This window comes from Nothoprocta perdicaria, unplaced genomic scaffold, assembly GCF_003342845.1.
Source record: "Nothoprocta perdicaria isolate Ctin4 unplaced genomic scaffold, notPer1 scaffold_147, whole genome shotgun sequence".
In the NCBI taxonomy this organism is placed as follows: Eukaryota; Metazoa; Chordata; class Aves; order Tinamiformes; family Tinamidae; genus Nothoprocta; species Nothoprocta perdicaria.
Window position 1 is genome coordinate 376,602 of NW_020454616.1, and position 26,617 is coordinate 403,218.

A 26,617-nucleotide genomic window follows, 5' to 3' on the forward strand; every position below is an offset into this window, starting at 1 on the left:
TTTCCTTATGCTCAGCATCCTTTGTGTCTGATAATTCCTATAACATATGTATCTGTGCTTCCCAAGCATTGGTATATGTTCCCATGCAGTGATATATGTACTTAAACTTCACTTGGATCAAAAGTTGATGGTCCTAATTTATTTAGCAAGTCTCCTTGGGCACTCATTTTTCCAGCACCCCTTCTCCCTGCAAATTACACACTGATCTCTCTCTAGTGCAATTTTATTCCCTGATTCCCTCCTGTTCCGTATCTTTTCCCCTGCTTTCGTCCCCTCAGAGAACTTCTTCCCCAAGAGGGTATTTGCACCTGAGCAAATGCAGCTGCCAAGATTGCAGGGTTACCCTTTTTCTCTACTTCTCTGTTATTGTTACCTTACATGCAATCCCTCTTAACTGAGATAACGACATTTCAGACACATCCTCCACTTTCTAAAGTTTTTTCCTTGAAGTTTTTTTCTTGAAGTTTTTTATCTGGTGCTGATTGGCCCACAAGTAATGCAGTAAAAGTTATCTTGCTAGCTTCATTTTCAGGCCCCAATTCTGTCCATTTTCAAACAGTCTAACCACTCATAAAATGCAGAGGGATCTTCAGTCTTACCCTGTACTTCTTCATATAGTTTAGCAATTTTTTCAGGTCTAACACTCCATGCTTTATTCCATGTAATATTTAATAATTTATTTTTATATTTAATACTGTTTAAATGCTAACCTGGTCCATCCCTAGTATCTTGTCTCTCATTTTCCTCTCAAGCTATATTGAGCACCATTCATTTTTCCTTGGGCACTATTCAGAAACACTAGTAAATCCTGCCAATCTGGATTATGATTTTCAATTGACATTTAAAGAATCGATACATTTTTCTGGATTTTTTCAGTATGACCCACCTGACTCCTTCCAATTCATTAAACGTGCAGTTTAAAAAGGAACTTTTACATATCCCTCTGGTCACATTGCCTGATGCAGTGGAATTCAAATCACAGCATTCTGCTGTGCTCGAGTCCTGCCTGCAATTGGACTCGATAACTCACTTCCTTTATTATTATAATCCACCCATTTTCCCTGAAGACCAGCAATTGCACATCCTCTTCTTTATTATCCACTTTCCAGCATTCTTTCAATCGTTTTTCTCAGTACTTCAAGCCAAACAACACCAAGACACCTTCTCTTTGTGTTCTATCATGATTATCACATTCAAATCAGATACCAAAAACTATACTTCTTCCCAATACACTTGAATAAGATAGCAACAATTTATATGTCTTTTTGTTTCATTATAATTTCTCAAGGAAAAGAACAAATCTACATACGGGATGAAATCCCACTTATCCACTTATCTTGTCTCCTGCAAAATAACTTAAGTTACAAAATTATATTAAAGTTTCTCATTTCTGGCCACTTTTCTTCATCCAGTTCATACTATGGTCAAATATTCCTTTAATTTTCTCCTCATTAGGGGGATCCTCACCAAACTTTTCCCAGTGTTTCAGGATACATCCTAAAGGAGAACAATAAGTTACCACTGGGTTGTCCGGGCCCTTGTCCTGCTCCATAACACTACTCATTATCCGTAAATAATGTTCTTATCAATCCTGCTTTCATATACTCCAGTTATCACAGTCCAAACATGCACAAAGCTTGCAATATATTACACCAAGTAATTACTGCTCCAGAACCATATCCTTAAATTGATCACTACTTAAACCAGTCCCTGCATGCAACATCTCTTATTAAAATGTTGTGTTGCACCTTTGAGTTGCTTATCCACTTGGGCTGGGGAAGATGCTCATGGAGTCCCCAACCTTATGTTTGGAGACTTGCCTCATGGCAAAGAAGAAGAGATGACAGAACAATACTCTGGGGCATGGTGACACTGGTGCCCAGTGACAGGACGAGAGGCAATGGGCACAAAGTGAAACATACATAAAGAGATCTGTTGAGAACAACTGAATGCAGAGCAACAATGATCCAATTCATTGCAACTTTGCTGGCTGCTCTGTGTGAGAAGTGATTTATTGGGCAGCTCAGCACAACTGAAATCTCTGCAAGCTCCAGTTCAGTGGTTCTGGGAATAGTTCTCTGGTGCTGTGGCTTATGAGTAACAGAAAATCACAACCCTACAACAAGTACCTGCTGGAACACAAATATTTTAGAGCATTTTCAAGAAGCTCACACAGTGGGCTGCTTTTTCTACATTCACATTTACCTGTTTATCACTCTCAAGAACCCTAATACAGCACTAGTATTACTCATGCAGTCTTGACAGCCACGATACGATACAGTCCTCTGAAGATCAGTCAGACACGTTTGAGTCTACCAACGAGAACTCAGTGGAGAACGAAAATGCACAGATGTAATTTGGGGAGCAAGACAATAATGCTTCAACATCTATTTGCTCCCGTTATTATGGCCGTTAGCTAATTCTGTTAATTTTAACACACACTGGAACGCTGGGAAGTGGCAGGTGGCAGATACCACTTTAAAAAAATTCTTTTCCATGGCACTTCAAGGACAACATTGCATTAGCAGCTTATTTCAATAATAAAAACTTCTGAAAGGCTGGAAATTCAGCATTCCAAATGAGCTTTAACCATAGCATAAAAGGTTTCAGGTTTAATGGAGAAAGCTTGTTCCCAGGAAATGTACTGCCTTGTACTGCCATAAGGGCTTTGAATTACACTAAAATCTAGAAGTGGCAAGTTTGGGGCTATTAGTGTCAGAGTCAGGCAAGCCAAGCCATTCTGAACTGAGGTGATCTTGGTATTAAAGAAATCTGTTTGCAAGAACTTTTATGTTCCCTTTCACTCTGGAAATCAAAGTTGCTCCCTTGAGAATCTAACTTGCTTCTGAGGCATTTGCTGAGGCATAAAAAGTACTAAAGATGACTATTTCGATCATTTCCAACTAACAAAGTCTCTCTCTAAAATTTGATCTTGATTAATGTTCAAAGTGCAGGTAAAAAGCAATGCAAAATTCCAAGACTCTTATAAGAGTATCCTGCCAAGCAACAGTGCTCCTCAGTAACACAAAACATCCTAGGATTAATAACTACAGGTTAGTAAAATCTGTAATTCTTAACCACTTTAGAAGAGAAACTACTTTCCTACTGAGCGCAAAACTCAAGTATTTTTAATTGTGCAGTAAGCAGAACAAATTTGCTAACACACACACAAAAAGTGGCTGCAATAAAGTGATCACAACCTTCATTTTGACATCCCTTACAGATGTATTGGACGCCTGAGAGCATCCAAATACCTAGACAACTGAATCAAGCTCCCGGTCAGACTATTAGCTTTTCAGGCCCCAGTGACTGTACTGACTAGACCTCTGCAGACTATAACAAAGTTCATTCAGCTCCTTATGTCAGATGCCGCGCACAGGCACAAAATGTAGGTGTTTGTCTCAAACTTAATCCCTTTTGGGGCCTTAAAACCATGGCAAGCAAGCTGTTGTTTCCTCATTTATGTTGGCAACTGAGTTAGATGGAAGGAACAGTCTGACTTTAAAAGAAAAAAAAGTTCATTAGAAGAGATGAAAAATTCACCTTTCATACATTTATAAATGTAATTCTTTAGAGATCACTGGGACTTGTAAGGACAGTCTAATAAATATTTCTGCTGTTGTACAGCAGACTTGTAAGGACAGTCTAATAAATATTTCTGCTGTTCTACACTTGCATTCAATTTAAATCTTTGCTGTTCATTTTTTGAATGCTCTTTCTCTAAGGTTTACAACTTTTCTGCACAGTGACATGGATCACTCAGTAAGAGGAACGAAGCATCTCCCTACCTTGCCAGTCAGAAAGTCACTGAGGTCTTCTGGGCAGCGGTAGGTGTGAACTGAATCCTCTTAGAGAGTGGAAGAAATTCTCACTTGCATTTCTCATCTTTCCTGAATGTTTTTCACAATCAGTTATCACTGTTGTCCTACTGAAAAGGACCCAACCAACCCATTTTAAAAGGAAAAAAAACCCTCCTTGCTCCTGATTTCTCACAGGTGAATATTCTCCTCTCAGAAGAAGGAAGTTTTAAGTAAGGCCCATAAGAACAGGAACAGTGAAACTCCCTTAAGATTTCCCTATTAGGTGGCTTGATATGACTGCACGTATATTGGTTATTCAGATTGCCTACTGCGGAAAAAGATGCACAAATCTACACTGGGAAATCGTGCTGCCCTAGGGCCTTCTGGGCCTTAATCACTAGTTCAAAAGTAGTAGGCAAGGTGATTTGGCTCAAGTACAATCAGGAGATTAGGATCTCTCAAATCACTCAAATCCACAGAGGCTCTAAGGCAGAACTGCATGTTTTTACCTCAAAAAGGAGCAGCATACACTGCTCCACTGCTATCCCAATACAGCTATAGTTTCTGCCACTGTCATCTACAGCCTTCTTGACATGACATCTCCAGGGACACATCACCTCTCAATGCACAGTTCTCCTGTTTTAGTATGAAGCAACTTTGAACTGTTTCCTAACTTTTATAAAAAGCTGTAATTACTTCTGTGCTCATTTTGAAATGTTTTAATTGAAAGTGTCCATATTGTTGTTCAGGAAAGGACAAGGCAAACAGCTAAATAGCATATGGTTTGCATTCCACATTTTTAAGCATCTACCCAGCTTTAGTCAGTCACCTCTAGTAGCAGCTATCTGAATTTTTAAAAACAGAAATTACATATGTTTAACTAAAAACTGAAATTAATCCCAAAGCATAATTGTGCATGAAAAGCACAACTTCCTCCTTAGCCTTAGTCTTCTTTAGTCATAAAAACATGCTAAACATAAGCATAAAATACATTAAATGTTTATGGTACTATAGATGTAACTCTTCTGATATAAAGCACTGAAAAATAAAATGGAACAAAAATTGTTTTAAACATGGATATACTATTAATACCCAAAATGTTAATAACATAACCACCAGAGACCTCCATGCACTACCAGGATCTAGTTGTCTTAACCAGCAGGTAATCATGGTTTCTACAACTCTTCTCTAAAAATAAAGTCACATAAGTATTGTGATGACCATTCAAAAAAAAAAAGCCAAACTCAGTTAAATTGGTTTTATTCTCAAAACAATAGATCAACAATATAAAATATTTTAACATCATTTCTGTTTAAATACTGGTGACAGGTTATGTTTAAATAAAGTGCTATTTTTACAAATAAGTATTTCAAATTTACTGCTGTTCTAACCTCTTAATACTGGTCAGATAAAGCATAATTTAGTTAATGAAGAATACAACACTACTTTTCCTTCATATTCCTTTTCATAAAACCATTGCATTTTAAACTTGGACTTGGATTTGTATTCACAGAAACCTCCACGCACATATTCAGTTTAGCGACGTTCACATACAGAAGCCCTTGTACATCGCAGTGATTTTCACTGTCTTCTTCCTTCCATGTTTTTCTTGTTTTTGTGTGTGGCCATGTAGGTCTCCTATGGTTTCATCATCTGTGGCCATCTCTAAAGATCAGAATGGAAAAGTATGTTAACTTCTCATTAAGTTATTAATTCTTCTGCTCTTCTTACATTGTTATTCTTGAATCCAAACCAGTGAAGCACCAAAGATTTCAATCCCATTTCATTTATCCTGTGGTTTTGTAGGACTGGAACTATAGACATTACTGCAGAACATCCCTGAATGTTATTTATGGGTGCAGTTAGCACTAATTTTTCAGTATGGTTTGTACACTTGAACTTACTCAGCCGACCCCAAGTCTCATCATAAGAAAAGATCTTTTTCCAGTATCTACCTTTTAGAAGAAACAGCTTCCTGTGGTTTTATAGAGCAGCCAGGTGCTGTAACGGAGAAGAAAAAAGGCATCAGTACAGATTAGGGGTTGACCTGCTGGAAAGCAGCTCCACAGAGAGTGAACTGGTTAACACCAAGTTAACCATGAGTCAGCAGTGTGCCCTCGTGGCCAAGAAGGCCAATGGGATCCCGGCCTGCATCAGGAGGAGTGTTGCCAGCAGGTCAAGGGAGGTGATTCTGCCCCTCTACTCAGCTCTCGTGAGGCCGCACCTGGAGTACTGGGTGCAGTTCTGGGCGCAGTTCTGGGCTCCCCAGTATAAGAGGGACGTGGAGCTTCTCGAGAGGGTCCAGCGGAGAGCAACTAAGATGATTAAGGGAATGGAACATCTCTCGTATGAGGAGAGGCGGAGTGAGCTGGGTCTGTTTTCTCTGGAGAAGAGAAGGCTCAGAGGGGATATGCTTAGTGTGTATAAGTTCAGGAAGGGAGAATGCAGGGAGGAAGGGGACAAGCTGTTTTCACTGGTGGCCAGCAATAGGATGAGGGGTAATGGCCATAAGGTGGAGCACAGGAAGTTCCGTCTCCAGGTGAGGAGGAACTTCTTTCCTGTGAGGGTGACAGAGCAGTGGAACAGGCTGCCCAGGGAGGTTGTGGAGTCTCCTTCTCTGGAGGTCTTCAAAACCCACCTGGATGCCGCCCTGTGCCACATGCTCTAGGAGTGCCTGCTTGAGCAGGAAGGTTGGACTAGATGATCTCTAGAGGTCCCTTCCAACCTTGAAGATTCTGTGATTCTGTGATAATGACGACCTGCAACCAGCTAGACTCTCAGTTTTACTCTAAAGAAGACAGAACAACTTCACAACTATCACAAACAGGCTCAGGTTTGGTTAATCTCATTGCTACACCAGACTCCAACACTTTGGCCTCTTAATGCATTTTACTCATTTTAAGCCCTCTCCTGTATGGAGATGGTATGAAATGCCAAACACATCTGTGATGAAGTCATCTGCTGCTACAAACCTTTCCAGCATTCTCATTATTCTAGTACCTTTCCCACAAATACTTTTAAATCTAAGAGTAGAAAGCCAACATATGAACCACCTGCCGTTCTCCTTCATGTTATTCTGCAATTTGTTTTATTAACCTAGGCATCTGCAGGTACACAGATGTATACATAAACATGCAACATGCAGTCAGTACATAAACAGAAAATGCAAGAACAGAATAAGTATGAAGAATTACGTTTATCACAAATGGAATAAACACCATATTGCTTTTTCACTGTTGCCATAATTAATTTTTCATTTATCTTGTTATCTGGAAGTCTCCACTTTTCATTTTTGGTACCTAAATCCACCATTTGTTCAGTTCTGCTAGACAATGGGCTATTTTATTTTGTTAGCTCTGAGTGTTAAAGTGTTACGGTGGGTGGGACACTGGACCTACAGAAACCTATCTTGCCTTGAAATCTTTCCTAAAGCTTGAAGAAAAGACAATATGTGTATATGTCCTTAAACCTGAAAACTGTTAGCTAACTTGTTTGCCTCATTTGGTCCTTCAGCAAGTAACGATGATACAAAACTGGGAAGAGAGGGTGATACCCTATAACGCTACACTGCCATTCAGAGAGACCTGGAAAGCTTGGGGGAAAGGAACCGCATGAATTTCAACAAAAGCAAGTGCAGGGTTCAGCACCTACAGAGAAATAACCTCATAGAGCAGTACAGAGTAGAGCTGCAGGACTGGAGAGAGGCTCTGCGGTAAAGGACATGGGAGTTCTGAGGGTCAACAAGTTAACCATGAGCCAACAACGTGCCCTCATTGCCAAGACCACCAGTGGTATCCTGGGCTGCATCAGGAAGAGGATTGCCAGGAGGCTAAGGGAGGTGATCCGTTGATTTAGCCCTGGTGAGGCTACATCTACATTATTGTGTACATTTCTGGGCTCCCCAGTACTAGAAGGATGTGCAGGGATATGAAAATGATTAAGGGGCTCCAGCATCTCTCTTATGAGGGGAAGCTGAAAGAGCTGGGTCTGATTAGCCTAGAGAAGAGAAGAGAGGTGCTTTTATCGGTGAAAAAAGTATCTTCAGGGCAGGTGTCAAGAGACTCTTGACACCTCTTGAAAAGCCCAGATTCTTTTCAGTGGTAAACAGCGACAGGACAAGAGCAAACGGACAGACAAAATTTCACAAACTGAAACACAGAAAGTTCTGCTTGAATTTGAAGAAAAATTTCTTAATGATAAGTATTTATATGTTTGTTTGAACAATTTTAGATGTTACTTACACTGGGAATTGCCAGGAGGTCGTGTGTTACTCACACTGCTCTCAAAGGAAGAGTGGAAGTTGTGTATAGTTTCTTGTAAAATCTGTCTTTCTCGTCCCTGTGAAAACAATTTAAACCATTCTTTATTTATAATTTATTTCTTTATTTACTCTATAAATTTCAAAATTTACTTTATGAAGAGTAACGAAAATGTGGAAATACAGAGTGACCTTCATAATGTTGCACTATTAGTAATAATAACAGATAGCTCCACGATACATAGTTCAGGAACAAATTACTATAATGCTTTCCACCAGAGAGAAGTCCAAATATTTTCTGAATTTTCCTCGCAACTATTTTGTGTGGAGAATCATTCACTTCTCCTCATTTTTAGCATGATCACTTACTCCTATTGATCCTAACTTTGGGGACCTATTATCTTCATGGGTTTTGTGCTCTGAGCTTCCAATGTCGGAGAAATTGGATCTGGAAAATAAAGCAGCAGCTGAGAAGTGTCAGCAGGCCTAATTACAGATACACTCCAAGCCGTAACCCTTCTGACAAGGACATGGCCTTTTGTATGACATTTTTATCTCATTTGTACATGCAATACAAAATTAAAAGGCAGGAAGGATATAAGGAATGAGAAAAGTGCTATTTATCTAATCAAGGAGAAATCAAAAAAAAATGTTAGAGAAAATGATAAGGAGCTGGACTCCAAGATTTTTTTTTTAGTATCACAGAAATTGCAGCTCAGTAACTATAACACCCATAGTCATATTACAGTCAGCTTCTTATATAATTGCCAATAATCTGTAAAGGAGTTGTACAATCACTGAACAAGGAAAGAGTGAATGAAACAACAAGGAAGAAGGTATTTTTCACTGATCAGATGCAATAAATAATTTGCTAGGAGAACCTAACTTTGCTTTTCTATCTGCAACTGAATTTTAAAATTCATTTTGAATTAACAATACAATCAAACTCTGAATTGATTTAACTACAGTACTTCAGAATATACCTTTCCTGCATTCAGCTCAGAAATAGCTGCCAGGATTTGCTGCCTCGACCCATCAGTTTTAATACCCAGCTCTTTCAGATCACCATCGGTAAGTGTAAGAAAGGCTTCCATATCCACCTAAAAGAGACACACATAATCACTTAGGCATAAATTCTCTCCTGAAGATTACAACTTCTGTGACTGCATGTATTTACTGTAAATATGCACACAAAACAATTTAATGAACTGCCAGCACCAAATAGCACCCACTTCACCACTCCATTGCTGGGTTTTAAATCTACTGTTAATAACTCAGTTATGATAATAGACTCCAAATATTTCTGGATTTTTTTGTATGTATGTATACTAAATATACTCCTCACAAAGATACCTGTCTATTCTAATAGTCAGTTGGATGTGCCTAAGATGCTTCTCTAAATTTCTTTCCCTTATCTCCTTTTTAGTATTTGGCACTCTCTGAATATTTTATGTACTCTTCCAGTGGCTCTTAAAGAAAAGTTGGTGTTTGTTCATACATTAGTTTTTATTATACCAATGCATCCATAAGGCTGTGGTAAAAGCAAGCATCTAAGTTTCCACATTGAAAACCTCTGCACATAGCAAATGTTCTCCCCAGTATCACAGGGCAGAACAACAGTAAGCACAATGTGCTGTGACGCAGCCAAATAATATTTGTTTTGGATGCTGAATATTCAGTAACATCATGGGACTCTGCAAGTACTGAGAAACTTAGGAACTTATTTCTCAGTAAGAAATTACGAACTCTGCAGCAATGTCAATTCACTGCTGTCCATCTTTGGGCAAAGTAACACAATTAGTGCTCACAGTCGATCTTTCAAAGTTATAATAATTATCTGCAATTATTTTCAGCATTTGTTTCTTCTCATTGCATCCTTCAGGCAAACCTGTATGATAGGCCTTCTCTATAGCAATGCTTAAGCTCTCTATAATAAATCTACTTCCTCCTATTCAGGGATGAGAAGGAGAAAACAGCCACCTTAGAGCCTCACACCTTGCTATGCTCAATTTGTAAGGGAGGTTCTAGTTTTGATTTCAGAATGACAGTACAGAAAAACAAAAGTACATAGCAACCAGGGGAAAAACAGACATCTGAGTAATCTTTGACAATACTGCAGTTTGGATGTAAAGCACTAAAAAGCCCAAATCCACAGCCACAGTACCAGTGACTGATACCCAAGATGGAAATGACAGTCACAATTGCCAGACTTATTGCATCACAGATACTGACTCGGGTAGACCTCTTCATATACTATTTGGTCCATTTTTCAAAGTACCCTCTGCAACCACATGTTTGAAAACTTTAAATATTAAAGTTGAGATTCTAAATCAAAATTTTGATGCAATGTGTGTCACAACTTGTTTTCTATAACACTAGAAAATAATTTTTTAAATTTACCTCTTGTTCTTCAAAAATAGGCTGATATTTTTCAAGAGACAATTTTTTAAGGATGCCAGTCAGCTCATCTGTAATAACAGAAACGAAAAATGGATTAGAATAAATCAATTTTAATGATCTTTCTGGAAAATATAAGTGCTGAGAACAAATGTCATGTAGTCATGTAAGATAACATTCTTAAAGTTCATTATGACTCTGCATTAGAAATAAAAAGTATTCTTACTGTGGTCTGTCCTATTTCAGTAACCTATTATTCTACCTAGTCTTACTTTGATAGAATAAAATCTTTATGTTGCATCCTCCTTTCCTCTTCAAGAAAAAGATTGCAAAAAAAAAGCAAAAATAGTACAACCCAGGCACTACAACACCTGAAGTGCAGGTGCTTGGTCCCAATGACTGACCCAAATCCTCCAAGTTAGACATCAAAACTCCTCAATGAAGGAATAAACTGAACCCCTGCCATGAGCCAGAATGGCAAAATGCACAACAAGCAAGCAACCACCTAGTCTCTCATTCAAAATCCTGATGCAAGTGCATATCTGAACATCTTTAACTGCCTGACATCCAGTCTTGAACACACAAAGTTGAATTCTACTGAAGATGAAACTTGGGCAGAATTTACTTCAACACTGGATATTTGTTCTCTGCCAAATAAAAAAATAAAAAGCTGGAGAAGCAAACAGGCACTCTTCTTAACATCCATTGAAACTGTGATTAACCATTTAAAACTACATTTTTAGAATAACTCACCATTGCCTATCTTAATTACACTACCTCTCTTAAACATGTGATTCTGGTTATTTTCATTGCTTTGCTGTCACATGTGGCTAATACTTTCTTTTTCCAGCAGTAACACAATAGTCATTTGAACTGAGGATACAAAGTAAAAATGAATATGAATGATGTCATTAAACCACAAAACTACATATTTAATATTCCTAATATAAACTTCTATTCTTATTAAGACTGTACTATTCCATTCCTAAGTAATTTTGGGATTCATTTCTCTTCTTCCCCTTTTAATTGTCCCTTTTCTTCACTGATAGCAGAAACAAATGAAAGATTCACTCTTAGCTTACCAAAGACAAGAAGTATATTGAGACAGACAGACTTTCCTATTCATCATTCTGGATTTTTCTGGATTTTTTTTTTTTTTTAAATCTCAAAATCAATTAATTTGTTATGCTTAAAATGACTTGTAAAGGTTGCCGTGGATTCAGCCTGGAAGTTTTATTTCCCAAAAGTTGTACAAAAGTTGTATTAGAAAGACTATACACCTCATTAACCTTTCCTCCTTTTAAATTATTAGTTAGCCCTCCCATTTTTCAGCACACTATTATACCTAAATTATGTGATGGGGTGGTGGAAGAAACTTTCAAAGTCTGAGTCTAAGGCCTTGCTGTCATAAACAACTTTAAACACTAACACATTTTACACATTTTGGTAACACCTGCAGACCTTTTGCAGTCTCTTTTCCTCTTTTCTCTCTCTCAATTCCTGGGCCAAATACTGAGTCTGAACAAAATCTGAAACCTCACCAAATTACCTTTCTCCAAATTTTCACAGCCTCCTTTTACTCTCACATGATTTCTTCTTTCCTGATTATCTCCATCACTACTTCTCAGAGTAGGGATAAGCTGCTGATGGTCCATCAGCTGGTTACCTAAAAGAAACAATACACATCATTCCTACCAAACCCTACGCTTTAGCTACAGAGGAAACTTATTGTACACACAATCAATCCTGGCACTTCCAATAGCAAAAACAGGAGGTCTCAGTTTTTATTCAGTTTTGGACACATAGGAAAAAAAACAAAAAACAAAAAGTGATAAAAGTCTCTGATGCAGAACCTTTTTTTTTTTTTTTTAAAACAAAAACTGTAACTTTCATCTAGGAGTTCAACTTATCTCATTGGAAAAAAAATACAGTCACTGAAAAAGTAGTTACGTTTTTATTATCTTTTCTTATTCCTAGAATTAAAATAATTTTAAAAGAAGGTTATCTTTGCCATTCAAAAATAATGCAATATAACTGTAAAAAAAATCAGCTGCATGTTGCTATCAGGAATCAAAATCATCCTACTATACATTTCACAATATTTATTAAAAATACATTTTCAATTCAAATGCAAAGAAAGGATATGTTCTACTCTCAGCTATAATGTGAAAAACCAGGACTGAAGCCAGAGAGGGAGGAAGGAGGTGATATGAGTAACTTAAGTGTTCTGCACTTGCTATGAGATAGTAACAAACTTCCCTAAACGAAAGCAGATAACAACTTTTGGGAAAAGGAAAGCTACAGTTACTGCAGGAATACTAATCTTGCAGGAAGAAATACTAAAATATATTTTTTTCTAGAAAGAAAATTGTCACAGAGATAAACAATAATCCTGCATAATTATAGCTTCCAACACTTTGTGTTCTCAGGGAATCTCATGTAACCACCACAACCTACTCACCGTCTTCAGTGATAGTACCGCTGCTAGAGCCGTTGCTCTTGGCCTGTCTGTGGGTAGGAGAGAGAGAGGACTCTCCATTGGGAACCTTAGGAGATGTGGAGGGGGAAGGGGAAGGCGTGAGAGTTGGTGACGTGCTTTTAGATGTAGATGAAGTCCCAGACGGAGGTCTTTTACTCACTTCCAGTTTTTGCTACAGGTAATGATAGAATAATTTGAGTTAAAAATTTTGTTTAAAAGAAACAGTTATGATTCTTCAATATTTTCTAAGGTTCATGTTATTTCTGCAGAACAGAACAACTATATGCTTATGCTTTATTGAGGTTGAAATAATTAGAGCAATACCAATTTATTTGAGATAAGAATCTGTCCCCCTTCAAATACATGCAGAAAAAATACATTTATTATGGACAATTTTTCTTTAAAGCAGTACTGTACACATACACAGCAATATTCTGTTTATAAAAGCTTAAATTATTTTATCTCTGAACACAGGCCATTTTCATTCATAGATTTAATTAAATACTATGTTTTTCAAAGCGTATTAGAGTGCAATTTAAAGTTGCACTTCAAGATGGATTAACTACAAAGATGCAGTAAGTACAAACTTCACATTTCAGGTGTATTTGATCACCTTGCTGCACTACAATTTAATTTACCGGTTAATCATTAAGCTTGTGTTTACATCTAACATCAATCAAGTGATTCAGAACATACTCATTGCACAAACAAAAGATGTAGAGGCACAGAAAGGAGAAATGGATAAATGACAGATGAGAAGCACGAATATTTATGTACGTCTTTATTAGACATGAATGTGTGCAGGTATCTGCCTCTTACACCCCCAGATACTGCTTCATCTCCTAAATTCTTGACTCTATCTACTACTTCAGATTTCAACATGTGCATTATATTACCTAAAAAGTAGTATAGATAAATTTCTCCTGGATTTCTGAGTTTAGCATTTAACTTGAAACAGCCAAACTGCTACAAAGAATCTAGAAAAAAAGGCTGAGGCATACAATAAGTCAAGAAGAGAGGGGGACTATTATTCCTCCCTCTTCAATTTTGTTTTTGTGCTGCCATATAAAAGGAACAAATGTGGTTAGTAAGATGTATATTTAAAAGACAGAGGATGAACATTGGTAAAAATTCTTTCAATACTCTGCCAAAGTCCTGGTTTCTGAGATGACTACAAGTTACACAGCATGATACAGTATTTTTGAGAATCTTTTGGCAGAGCATCAAGTCAGTCGATTTTTGTCTCTTATTACATTCCTAAATTTCCTTTGTATTGTGTTACTTGTGCTGCAGATGCTCTTCCTTTTCAAACGCTCTGTCTGTGTTTAAATTACATTATCCTATAAATTATTACTGAGTTGCTTTTCCTCTAGGACTTGTACAGTCTCTCCCTCAAAAGAGAACTTTTGCAAAATTCATCAGGGTAATATCACTGTTCTTTACAGATCAAGTATGGCCAAGTTTAACTGCAGGGTTCTAATGGAAGGGCAAAAGCATTTCCACTATGGATGCAGAGGTTAAAATCTCAGCCTTTATTTAGGTAGCTGGTTTACAGCAAACCAGGCTTTTATGCTCTTGCAGCCAGTCTGGATCTCTATGTGACAGAGCATTTTCAAAACATGCTGTTGTGCAGGAAACATTAGTCTCAAAGATATGGTACACAAACATCTATGATGAGATCCACGTTGACTACAAGATGTGCCATTGTTGGGTTGGCCAAAGACCCTCTGCTCTTATATGTCTAGATGAAGTGCTGCCCTTGCCTTTGAGACACACTTTCATTATTTCTGTTTAAAATATGCCTAGCAACATGATGAGCTTCTTTCACTGAAGGCAATCTGCAGGGCACTATTGTATTTCACTGCTTTATCCCCAAATGTATTCCACTACGTGTGGGAACAGCAATTTGACTTCTTAGTGGTACCAGGCCACTTAAAGCAATAGGCCCTAAGTTTGCTGCTCTCTTATTCTTCTCTCTCTTATTATCTACACGTAAGTAATCTCCCTTATTAGACTAACTACTATAACTGGCAAAAAAGTAAAAGGTAGCCTTTGGGGCACACAATCATTTTTCCATGTCTGAAATTATTTCCAAAGCAAAAACAAGCTGAAAACAACTGCTGAGGCTATAGTTAGAAATACACTGGTCAGAGCATCTCTGAAAGAAGAAACATTTGGTAGGTACCAAATGGTAAAGGAGACTTCAATGAGGGAAGAAGATAGTAAAGTGGCTATGTCTACAGGAAAGAGAGAGATGGATCATTTACAATTTGTGGAGCAACTATGCAAGGGTAGAAAGGGAAGAAAGGCTATACAGTGTGTCAAAGAACCAGTATGAGTGCACAGCTTTTGGGGTCAAGCACATTTATACATTTTAGATTCCAGTCTCCTCTTTGAAAAGCAAGCAGTAGTCCCTTGCAGACAAAAAATGACAGATCAGAGACACACTGTTCATGAAAAATGTTGACATTTGCAGTTGCAGGTTTTTCTGTTTCTGATTGTTGAATATCCTGATTCCTTCAGCAATTTCAGTGATTAAATCATTCAAAAAGTTTTTAACTTCATTTACCATTGACATTTACTGATGAAGCACACATATTTAAGCTGGTGCTATATAAGACATGACAGAATGAGACAGTAAGCTTAATCATATTACACTATGACAATTTTTGTTTCTCTAGCCAAAATGCTGAAAGTTTCATGCTCTATAATCCACACTCTGAAATTTGAGGTTTCCCTTTGCAAATAAACTCAAATATTTCATAATAATATATCTATTACTGATTTTTCCTTATAAATAAGTTAATTTTATTGTTATACATAATTTATTCTGTTTTTAAAGATGCTGCTGCTGCTTTCCAACTTGCCTATATGCAGACTTTGAAGATTTAAAAACTTAATTTAAAAAATTTTATTACTGAACAGTCCTGGTTTCAAACCACAAGCATATAAACAGACAAGTGAGGAGGGTAAGGCTACTTCAGGACATCAATAAAGTTCTGTATACTGAGGCAAAATCTGACTTTAATGATGACAATCTAAAGTTGAGTTAAGAATTCATGTTCTGCACAGAGATTATTCCTTTGAGGTGAAACTAGACCACTCTAGAGGAGAAATAGCATGTAAAACACAGGAGACAATCAGGATCCTAGAGAGAAGTTATATACAAATAAAAGATAAATGCAGTGCTCGATCTTAGGATGTATTTTTAAAAAAAGGAGAAAAATAAAGAGAAAAAAAATATGTTTTATATTTAGGTCTGCTCTTTTGTGGTTTTATAATTAAAAGTAAGGTCTGTGGAACTGAGATTTTCCATTACCATAACAAGAATTCACTCATTTTAAGCTGTGCAATATCATGCAGTTGTATTAGCCTGTCATCCATGACTGAGGCACGATGAAGATTAGCCATTTTCAAAGCAGAAAAAAATTACATTAATCTGTACCTTTACAACATGCCCATTGCCAACAACCTGAGTACCCTGCAAATCGGACAGGGTAGATGAAGGGGTCAGCTGGACTGGACTTTGATGTTGGCTGGGTCTCTGTTCAGGCAAGCCTGCTGCTTTTCTTCTTTGGGCTGCGATTTGAGACAAAACATTATCTGCACTACCACCTAAGAAACAAAAAGTCAAGCAAACCATCATTAAAAAAAAGCATTAAATCTCAATTCATCTGTCTCCACCATTCACCCCCTACTTAAAACTAACTGCATGAATTAGAATTAGAAGGTTTAGAGCTGCTCATCAGCTTTTATGAGAGGTGACAGAGATAAGAGGAGCCAAAGTTAGCTAGGTACACATGTATGCAGTTGGCTTCCACATTCTTGGAAGCCAAGTTTCACAAATTGCTTCACCAGAAGTTCTTTACAGTTGGCATATGCAATGCGTGCAGCTTTGTTTTTAATTGACATAGAACATGAAAGAAAAATAAATAGAAAGAAAAGACAGACTAAACTCCACAAAACTTATGTTGCAATGAACATCAGCATACACCTGAGCCACTGTTGATGGACACAATAAAATTAATGAGGACTCTGAGACAGAGGTTAACCTACATGGCATCCATAACCAAGGCTTTTGTTGCCTTTATTTCCTTATCTATGTGTTAAATGTTTATGTGTATCCACAAGTCCAATAATGTCCCAAGAAAGTTGATGGAAGCTTCACCTAAAGTCTTACACAGCAGTAGGAGTCCTCAGAGAGTTTAATACACTCTGCTTTAATCATGAGCATTAATTTTTCTTGAAATTGACTCGTAACTCCTATACTAGAAATAAAAATTGCATAGTACCTGATCTGTTATGCAGTTCTCCTCCGTGTCTGTTAATTCCTGCAATGTTATTGGATCCACCAGAAGAATGAGGAGAATGATTGAAGTTGCTAGAATTTGAAGGAGATGCAGGTCTTCTTGCAAATGTTGGCAATTTGACTGGTCTAGTACCTTTGCTAACAGATGCCTGACAAGTAAAGAGGAAAATACTGTTCACCTTCATTATTTAATCAAAAGAAAGATCACACTTCCAACACTATTTTATGTACTATAAATTCAGTTCTTCCGAAGAACAAAAAGGTCATATAATTTTATTTTGCATGCATTTATATTATACAACTATATACAAAATATTGAATATACATAAGTATACCAAAAATTAAAAAAAAAAATCAATCAAGAAAAGCAATGACACTGCAGCAGCAACACAAATTGCCTCCTCTGCCCAATACAAAATAAGAATGTGATATCCCCAAGACGTGAAATATAAAATATTATGAGCTTTGCAAAAAAAGAAAAAACACACATAAAAAGCACGATCCTTCATACAGAATCATGGTTTTCTCACATCTTACCAACACAGTACCACCTGCTTCTCAGCTATCATAATCATCTGTTTTACTAACTGAACTGCAGCTAGTGACATGAACAAACTTTCCCTCCTCTGTCACATTTTCAATATTCTTCAGTTTATATAGCCCTGAGCAAAACAGGAAAATGCAGGGAGATAACTGAGCTGTAATGATGTAGCTAAGTGCTAGGCAAACCACCAAATGCATCCAAAGTTCCATTTGAAATCTTTTGGGTTTTATACCATTAACTTCTGCCAACAACGTGCTTTACCTATACAGTTTCTTATCCTTTTACCCAAATTTTTTTTCAAACCCTATCTTAGCAGGTTTCTTTCCCTTTCCTTGATCAAAAGCCTCCTTTCTCCAAAAAAGGATCTGTAGCTAGTCCTCCTCTACTTGACTCAACTTTCACTTTGTGTGCTGGTGCCAGCTTTCTACTAATCTTACTAAAACTATCATATTTAGAATGGTGAACCAGTATTTACCTTCTTCTGATCTACCAATTTCCTTCCAATACAGAACCTCATTTCACCTCTTCCCCTCTAACAATATCTATTTTTCAATCTTCACTTCAAATAGAAAGATAGGAAAAAATCCTGAAGGTCTTTATTGTACCATTTATAGAACTTACATGAAATGCAGCTCTAGACTAGTAAAATAAACTCTTCTTTAACCTTAGAATCATAGAATCATAACGGTTGGAAAAGACTTTCAAGATCATTGAGTTCAAATTGTAAATCTACCACTATCATCTACCTGCTAAACCATGTCCCTAAGCGCATCATCTACACATTTCTTCAACATTGCCAGGGATGGGGACACCACCACTTCACTGGACAGCCTCACCACTCTTTCCATGTAGAAATTCTTCCAACTGTCTAACCTGAATCTCCTCTGGCACAACTTGAGGCCGTTTCCTCTTGTCCTGTCCTATTCTGGACAAGAGATTGACCCCCCCCACCCCACTACAACCTCCTTTCACATAGTTGTAGAGAGCAATAAGATCTCCCCTTAGCCTCCTCTTCTCCATAGTGAAAAACCCCAGTTCCCTCAGCTGTTCCTCATAAGATCTGTTCTCCAGACCCTTCACCATTTTTGTTGCGCTTCTTATGACTTGCTCCAGTGTCTCAATGTCTTTCTTGCAGTGAGGGGCCCAAAACTCAACACAGTATTTGAGGTGTGGCCTCACCAGCACTGAGTACAGGGGCACAACAATTTCCCTAGTCCTGCTGGCCACACTATTTCTGACACAAGTCAGGAGGCTGTTGGCCTTCTTAGCCACCTGGGCACACCGCTGGGTCATGTTCAGACATTTGTAAATCAACACCCCCAGATCCTTTTCTGCCACACAGCTCTCCGGTCACTCTGTCCTCAGTGTCCTCAGACTGTAACATTGCACGGGCTTGTTGTGGCTGAGGCACAGGCTGCTGCACTTGGCCTTGTTGAATCTCAGCCCATCAATCCAGGCTGTCCAGATGCCTCTGTAGAGCCTTCCTACCCTCAAGCAGATCAGTTCTTCCTCCCACCTCAGTGTCATCTGCAAATCTGCTGAGGGTTCACTCAATCTCCTCAAACAGATCATCCATAAAGATATTAAAGAGGAGTTGCCCCAAAAGTGACCCCTAGGGAACACTGCTCATGAGCAGCTGCCAGCTGCATTTAACTCCATTCACAACCATTCTCCAGGCCTGGCCATTCAGACAGTTTTTCACTCAGCACAGAGCATACCCGCCTAAGCCATGAGCTGCCAGCTTCTCCTGGAGCATGTGGTGGGAGACTGTGTAAAAGGCCTTACTAAAGTCTGAGTAGACCATATCCACAGCCTTTCCCTCATCCAGTAGCAGGGGGGTCATCTGGTCAGAGAAGAAGATCAGGTTGGTCAAGCAGGACCTGCCTTTCATGAACCCATATTGGCTGGGGCTGATCCCCTGGTTGTTGTGCACATCCTCTGTGATCGTCCTCATCTGCTCCATAACTTTCCCCAAATCCAAAGTCAGGCTGACAGGCCTGCAGTTCCACAGATCCTCCATTTAACTCTTCTCATACATGGGCATGACATTTGCAAGTCTCCAGTCATCTGAGACTTCCCTGGTTGACCAGGACTGCTAATAGATAGAGAACAGCTTGGCAAGCACTTCTGCCAGCTCCTGCAGATCCCTCAGGTGGATCCCATCTGGCCTCATATACTTGTGTGTGTCCAAGTGGAATAGCAAATTAAAAAAAAAAAAAAAAAAAAAAAAAAAAAAACTTGCAAACTTTTGCTCCATTTACTTTCTTTCTAGAGAAAAATGTATTCTTCTTAGAAGCAAGCCACTAATGAGACATGGGATTTAAAATTATTTCTAATCAGAACTTTATAGTGTTCTCATCATTAAAAGAACAGAGAGAAGATGACATAGAAGGATGATGTACAAAACTGGCATGGCTTATTAGCTAGCATGCTCTAGACATACTGCTACACAATATTTTCTTATATATTCCATTTACTTACTATATCAGAATTTCCACTGCTGTTAAAATCATGCCTGATTGCTCTCTGTGGCCAGGCAGTTCTCATCTGTTCAGCTTTGCCATCTCTGTTGATTTGTGTTCTGTCAGAGCTCCAAAGCTCAAAATTTGAAGGTGGTAAGAAAGGCGGAATGACTGCTTTCAGCTTATCACTGGGCAGCCTAGTAAATGGAGCACTACTTCTTAACTGAGAACAAAAAGAAAAGAAAAAAGAGACGCATTTTAGAAAGATTATTGGGAGCTAATAATGCATATTTAAAATCAGAACAAAGGCACATAGTACTAACAGTAAGAAAAATGTGAAGTAAGTACATTTTTAAACTAAATAGTAGTAGTGGACTGAATCCTGTTTCAGGCTCATTTTTAACAACCCAGTTACAAAGAAGTGGTGCACAGGACATCTGGTCAGGTAGTCCTCCAAATTCCCAGATAGGACACCTAGGAACACTACCTGATCCTGCTCTGTGCATTCTCCAGAGGGGGAAAAAAAATGTGGATTCTTTGCTGAGTTCTAATGTTGAGTTCTTACACCCAATCAAAAGAAGTTCAATCAATTTTATAAATCCATTGTTGATCGTATAAAGGTATGGACTCCTCTTTCTGAAGAAAAGTCAGTATTTATCAACAACCACCATTCCATATTATTTGTAGTATTTTTAGTATTTTCTAGTCTAAGAACAAACATGTCACAGCTTGTCACTTCCTGTACCCTGACTATCAGTAAATGACACCTCTCTTTTTATTGGTCCATTGTAGGAAGGTAAAAATTGATGGAGATGTGTAACCTCAGTTGGGTTGAACATATCAAGAACTTTGCAACTCACCATGGTTGTCAATAATACATCATCCTTTCCTCCTTTTATAGTGCTTACACCTGAAAAAACAGAAAAAATGATTATTTATTGCTCCTACTTCTTGTTCTCAAGGATATTTTACTCTTTCAACTGTCTTGGTTTTACTCTGAGCAAGTACATAGAGCCAAATTTTCCACCAACATTGTTTACATACTGAAGTCACAGAATCACTCTTATTTTGCACCACAAACTAATGCGGTTTTGCTTGGAGAACCCTACAATTGTAGTGCATGTGCTTTATGATTTGGGGTTTTCTGATCTCCTCTTAATACACAGATTGGGTTTTCATTACCTAAATTAATTAATCTATGTCAATTCAGTGGTGCTTGCTAAAAGCAGTAATATTGTGACATAGTATTTTCCTATTTAAATGACGCTGTACACGGCATGATACGAATGTGATATTCTACTATAAATACACACATATTAATTGTAACCATATATATATAATGTATCTTTTAATAACAAACCACATATACCCCATAATAAACTGATAGTAAATAAGTACATTAGAAATTGTATCATATTAACATAAGAGAGCACTTCCCATAACACAATTCTGGCTTTACCACTAGGTTTGTTATTTGTGATCTGAGCTATAGCAGCATCAGGGCTCCCGGAGGTGTCCATGTCACTCTGTGAAACCACTTTAATGGTGTCATTTAACGAAGATTCAGGTTCATCAGCAAAAGACACAAACTGATTGGAAGAAAATCCATGACGCAGTGTCTGAGTCAGCTTCAGCTTGCGGAAGCGATTGGACATCCTGCTCCACCAAGACTAGATTGACAAGATAAAAGAATTTAGTTCTAACTTAATGAAAAGAAAATGCAGAGTTAAGTAATCTTCACTTAATCTGTCAAAGAGTTTTAGAGATAAACTACAAAAGCAGTGGTTCAAGTGCTTTACAATCATCAACAAAACTCTTCATCACAATTTGGGCAACATTAACCTCTTTATTTTTCACTAGACAAATGGCTTAGAATATTTTTCCACACAATCTGGAAAGACAAAGTATGATGAATTTAGATGATAAATGAATTTATTAGGGTAATTTGAATAGAAACATTTTACAGCTACATGACAACTATTCAGTGTTCTAATAAATGACCAATTTCATCATTCATTCTTACAGTCGCTGACACCAAGGAACTAGGATGCATATTTTCTAGCTATTCTAAGGCATGCATAAAAGTTCTGCTCTATGTGAAAGCCTCTCCATAGGTTTAAAAAAAGCAGTGGCAAGACAGCAGTCAGTATTCCTGTCTATTCACAATATATACATCCTGACAGACAGATGACTTATATCCTGCCCACTCTATTCACGCAAAAGAATATAGATTGAGCAAGTGCAAGTTGAAGAAATATGATTTGCCAAAATGACACAAATATTAAGAATACAGTATTTATCCATAAAAACACAGCACCTAAGGATATTGTCACAGGAGGGGACCAGCTTTCTACAATACTTCCTACTTTATTTGAAACAGCAACAGCAGCAGCAAGAAGAGGAGCAGAGAGATACTTCAAGAGAAATCCTCTATTACTTTCCTGGTACATTTCTCCAAACTTTAGAAACCTCCTTTAGAAGCCTAAATTAAGTTGACTGATGCAGTCAATATCACAGAATCACAGAGTGGTTCAGGGACCTATCAAAGGACCTCTATAGATCATGCAGTAGGGACACCTAGAGCATGTGGCACAGGGTCTCATCCAGGTGGGTTTGGAAGATCTCCAGAGAAGGAGACTCCACAGTCTCCCTAAGCAGTCAGGGCTCTGTTACCCTCATGGTAAAGAAGTTCTTCCTCATATGCAGGTGAAACTTCCTGTGTTTCAATTTATATCCATTATTCCTTGTTCTGTTGCTGGCCATCACTGAGGAGAGTTTAGTCCCAACCCCTTTACATTCTCTCCTCAGAGCTAAGTAGAAGGGGAAAACATTATATAGCTTCCCCCCCACACCCCCCAGACATTTAAAATATTAAATCATTTTTAAAAGATGATACTTCCCCTAGGTACTTTTGCAAGATTACATAATCTAGATATGCACTTTTCCAGTTTACTCTTTATCCTTTGCTATTCTTTTTTGTCATACATATTTTTCTCCTTCCTTGGTATTTGTTTCAACTGCTTATAAATACATGTCTTTCCAGCTGTCATACTAATAGAAACTCAGTTCCCTCAGCCCATGTAAATCAATTCATCATTACCATTAACAAGAGGTTAAATCTGCATTGAGCATTAGAAGCAGAGAGTTCTCCGACTCCTGGGATTATTTTAAAAAAATAATAATTATTATATGGAACACAATGAGCTTACAAGAGAGACTACTCATATGTCATTTGCTTGTAGCCACTGTGTAACAAAAAACGCACTGGTGGGTAAAAGTCTCATCTGTGAAAAGAGTGAAATATAGTGGTACTGAGTGGTACCAAGAAAAATGGCATTGCCACTGGAGAAATAACTTAAATAGTTTCATGAATATTAGGAGTAAACAAAAGAACTGGAAATATCTGCTTTCAAATGAGCCCCCTTTCGCCACCCTGCCACTCCACATCCACTTCCCCTCCCTGCCAAGAAAAAGGAACGTGGCAATTCACACTTCCGTAATACCTATATGAAGAGTAAGATTTGCTGCAGAAGAACAAGAAGGAAGAAAAGAGGAAATAAAAGAGTTTATGCATATGGAGAAGGCACTACTTTGTTTTTGTTAAGTTCAGAAAATGCAGAGAAACAAACCAGGAGGAGTTCTGAGGAGTTCTTAGGTGAAGTTACAGGAATAAAAAATAAAGAAAATGGTCATTCACTACATAATCAATTGGTAAAGGAATAAGTGCCTATACTAAGCATAAGCGGGAAATAAAAGAAAAATTAATGAATTAACAAGGCTATTGCTTAATGGCAAAAAATGATCCCATACAAACATGCAAAAGGCTGATGTAGTCTTTAAAAAAAAACTTCATAACAAGAAAATTTGTGGCTAGGTATTTTAGTATAAGTACCATTAACAGCAGGAAGTCAGAAACATATTAATATGTAAACAACACACTACAAATACTTAAATTAGCTACATAAATTAAAACAACAATAAAAAAAGACTGATTAAATTTATTCCAGACTAACTGCAGTGAAAACAGCTTCTGAAACAATATCTCCAAGAAATCATCTCCCAAGAAATGGCAAAAGGATGGAGGAAGTTTCGAAAATTAAAGAAATAGTTGACATGGATTTGTCAAGAAAAAAATGCATGAAATCAATCTTTTTTTTTTTTTGATAGAGCACAAGCTGTGACATATCTTGACTTTATTAAAGCTTTATCACTATTTCACATGAAACATACTGAACAAATAAGGGACCAACAGTCCAAATTAAGTGTAGGGCAAGTATCATCACCCAAACACAAGAGATAAAATATAAGCAATTCACTGTCAAGTTGGAAGCATATATTTAGCAGATTGAAATGAGAGTTCGGCAATATTCATCAACAGGAACAATGAAACAGAGAATAAATTCCTCTGAACTTCTGGGAGGCATCCATTTGGGTTGCTCCAAGTATCTCTGAGCGATAACGGAAAATGACAGTGAAATTTCCATTATTCAGGAGGGATCAGGATGAGTTGGGGAAAGAAGAAATGAAGTGTATTAAGTATGCAAATATAGAGAAGGGAATAACTGGTAAAACAGCTGTCAAACAAGCTGTCACTTAACAAGGGCACATGAGCCTCTCAGGTTCCCTATTGTCCTTACATTTCTATGATTCAATGGAACCTGTGGTCAGGGCAACTTGCATTGACCTTGTAAGAAAATCCTATGTGAACCCAAAGTCAGTCCTTGCTGCACATTATTACAAGAGTTGCAATATGACCCTTTGTTGAATCCCAATTTCAAAGAAAATGAAGAAAACAAAACAAACAAATTCTCAACCATGAGTTTAGGAAGAGTCTACTAAAGCTGCAGAAAGGGAGAATTAAAATTAAGATCATAATGGAAATTCAATTTCTGACTTAAAACACCATAACTTCTACTACTTCATTATAAAACATATAACTAGGCACTGAAATATTCTGATGCAGACTCCTGGGGAAGAGAAATAGTTGTGTGTTAGAGCCAAAGCACTTCTTTGCAATGACCCTCTCTGCTTTATATATTACAGGAAATCATACAACGGCTATTTATCAAAATTCCTCAAAAAGAATAAATATATTTACCTTTAATCCTCCTTTGTCATCAGGCAACATAGGAACATTTAAGCAATGCCTGCTTCTGGAATAAGGCAAAGATGATCTGCAGTTGGGCTTACTCTTGTCTTTGCTTACTTGCATGCAGGCTGATGCTAATAACCGTACAAGTTCTGTGTCTGAAAGAAAACAAATTAACACCTTTTGATCTATATTGCTCAAAGTCCCTCAAAATGTAGCAAGCCATGACTGATATGCTAACGTTTTCCCTATGAATGTAACACAATATATCAGACAACCCATGTAAAACTCTGATGTCAAGGTCCCAAACTTTCCTGAAATCATTTTCAGAATAACATTCTAACACAACTGCCAAACTCAGTAGTAGGTTAGTCCCCAAAACCTTGTTTGCTCAGCATGTGCTGCCCATCCCTCTTCCTCACACAGCCACTGCAGACTTACTCCCCATCCCTCTCATGGTGTTTCTCAGTGATCATGCTACCCAGTCACAACCAGCAGTGTAAGATGCAGTGTTTCCACTCACACCTTGGTACAAGGCAAAAGGGGATGCATCCTTTTCTCACCTGACTCAGAAGAGAGCAGAGAAAAATGGCTATTTCTTCTTCATGTATAGGTTGCAAAAAAAGAAGCTTGAAATTAAATCCCAAAGAGAAAGGGCATGTTCAGCCTGGACAATGAAGTGGTTGAAGAGACATAATAAGGAAAAGGGTGTAGGAAAAAAAAAAAAGAGGAAGAAAGAATAAGAGATGAAGATAGGAAAGCAAAAATTATTCTGTAAAACTCTATTTTGTACAGAAGTCAGAGAGAAAAAGACTGGCAGAAGAACAGGCAACATATTTCCTCTGTTGAACAGGCAATAATCTAATTAGTCTGTCCTACAAATAAGTTAGCTATAAGAAAAACATGCATCATCCTTAGTCTCTAAAATTTCATACTACTAGTGCTTTGCTGTTGATAAAGACAAGGTATCTACTGTCAACTAACACCATCAGTAAATATGGTGAAAATAAACCTTTATTCCATCAGAAATAAGAGAGTTTTGTCTTCAGAAAGAGGAATTTAGGTAATAGACAAGTTTAATAAGAAAGTGCCAAGTTATATAGTCTAAACAGATTACAACAAAATCTGAATGTATTTCAACAAAGCCAACCTGAAGTCTGTTGCTTTTTTCTTCCTAAAGCACCTCCCATAGAAAACAGTTTGCAACCTTGAAACCTGATTTGTTCTCAGCCTTTCTGTGCCTAGTAGGAGCTTCATCCAGGAGTTTGCTTTCCATCAA

General features: G+C 37.6%; 1 protein-coding gene across 1 annotated transcript in view; it reads right to left on the minus strand.

Moving 5' to 3' along the window:
• Nucleotides 1-5,208: 5,208 nt before the first annotated feature.
• ANKS6 (ankyrin repeat and sterile alpha motif domain containing 6) overlaps nt 5,209-26,617 on the minus strand; it is a 34,063-nt gene continuing 12,654 nt past the window's right edge. Inside the window, 13 exon segments of the mRNA XM_026034556.1 lie at nt 5,209-5,465; nt 5,756-5,801; nt 8,042-8,138; nt 9,042-9,158; nt 10,459-10,526; nt 12,005-12,121; nt 12,917-13,106; nt 16,380-16,549; nt 17,227-17,392; nt 20,269-20,472; nt 21,110-21,159; nt 21,709-21,919; nt 25,348-25,496. Of these exon segments, the coding sequence (XP_025890341.1) occupies nt 5,450-5,465; nt 5,756-5,801; nt 8,042-8,138; nt 9,042-9,158; nt 10,459-10,526; nt 12,005-12,121; nt 12,917-13,106; nt 16,380-16,549; nt 17,227-17,392; nt 20,269-20,472; nt 21,110-21,159; nt 21,709-21,919; nt 25,348-25,496 (1,601 nt within the window). The 3' untranslated portion in view covers nt 5,209-5,449.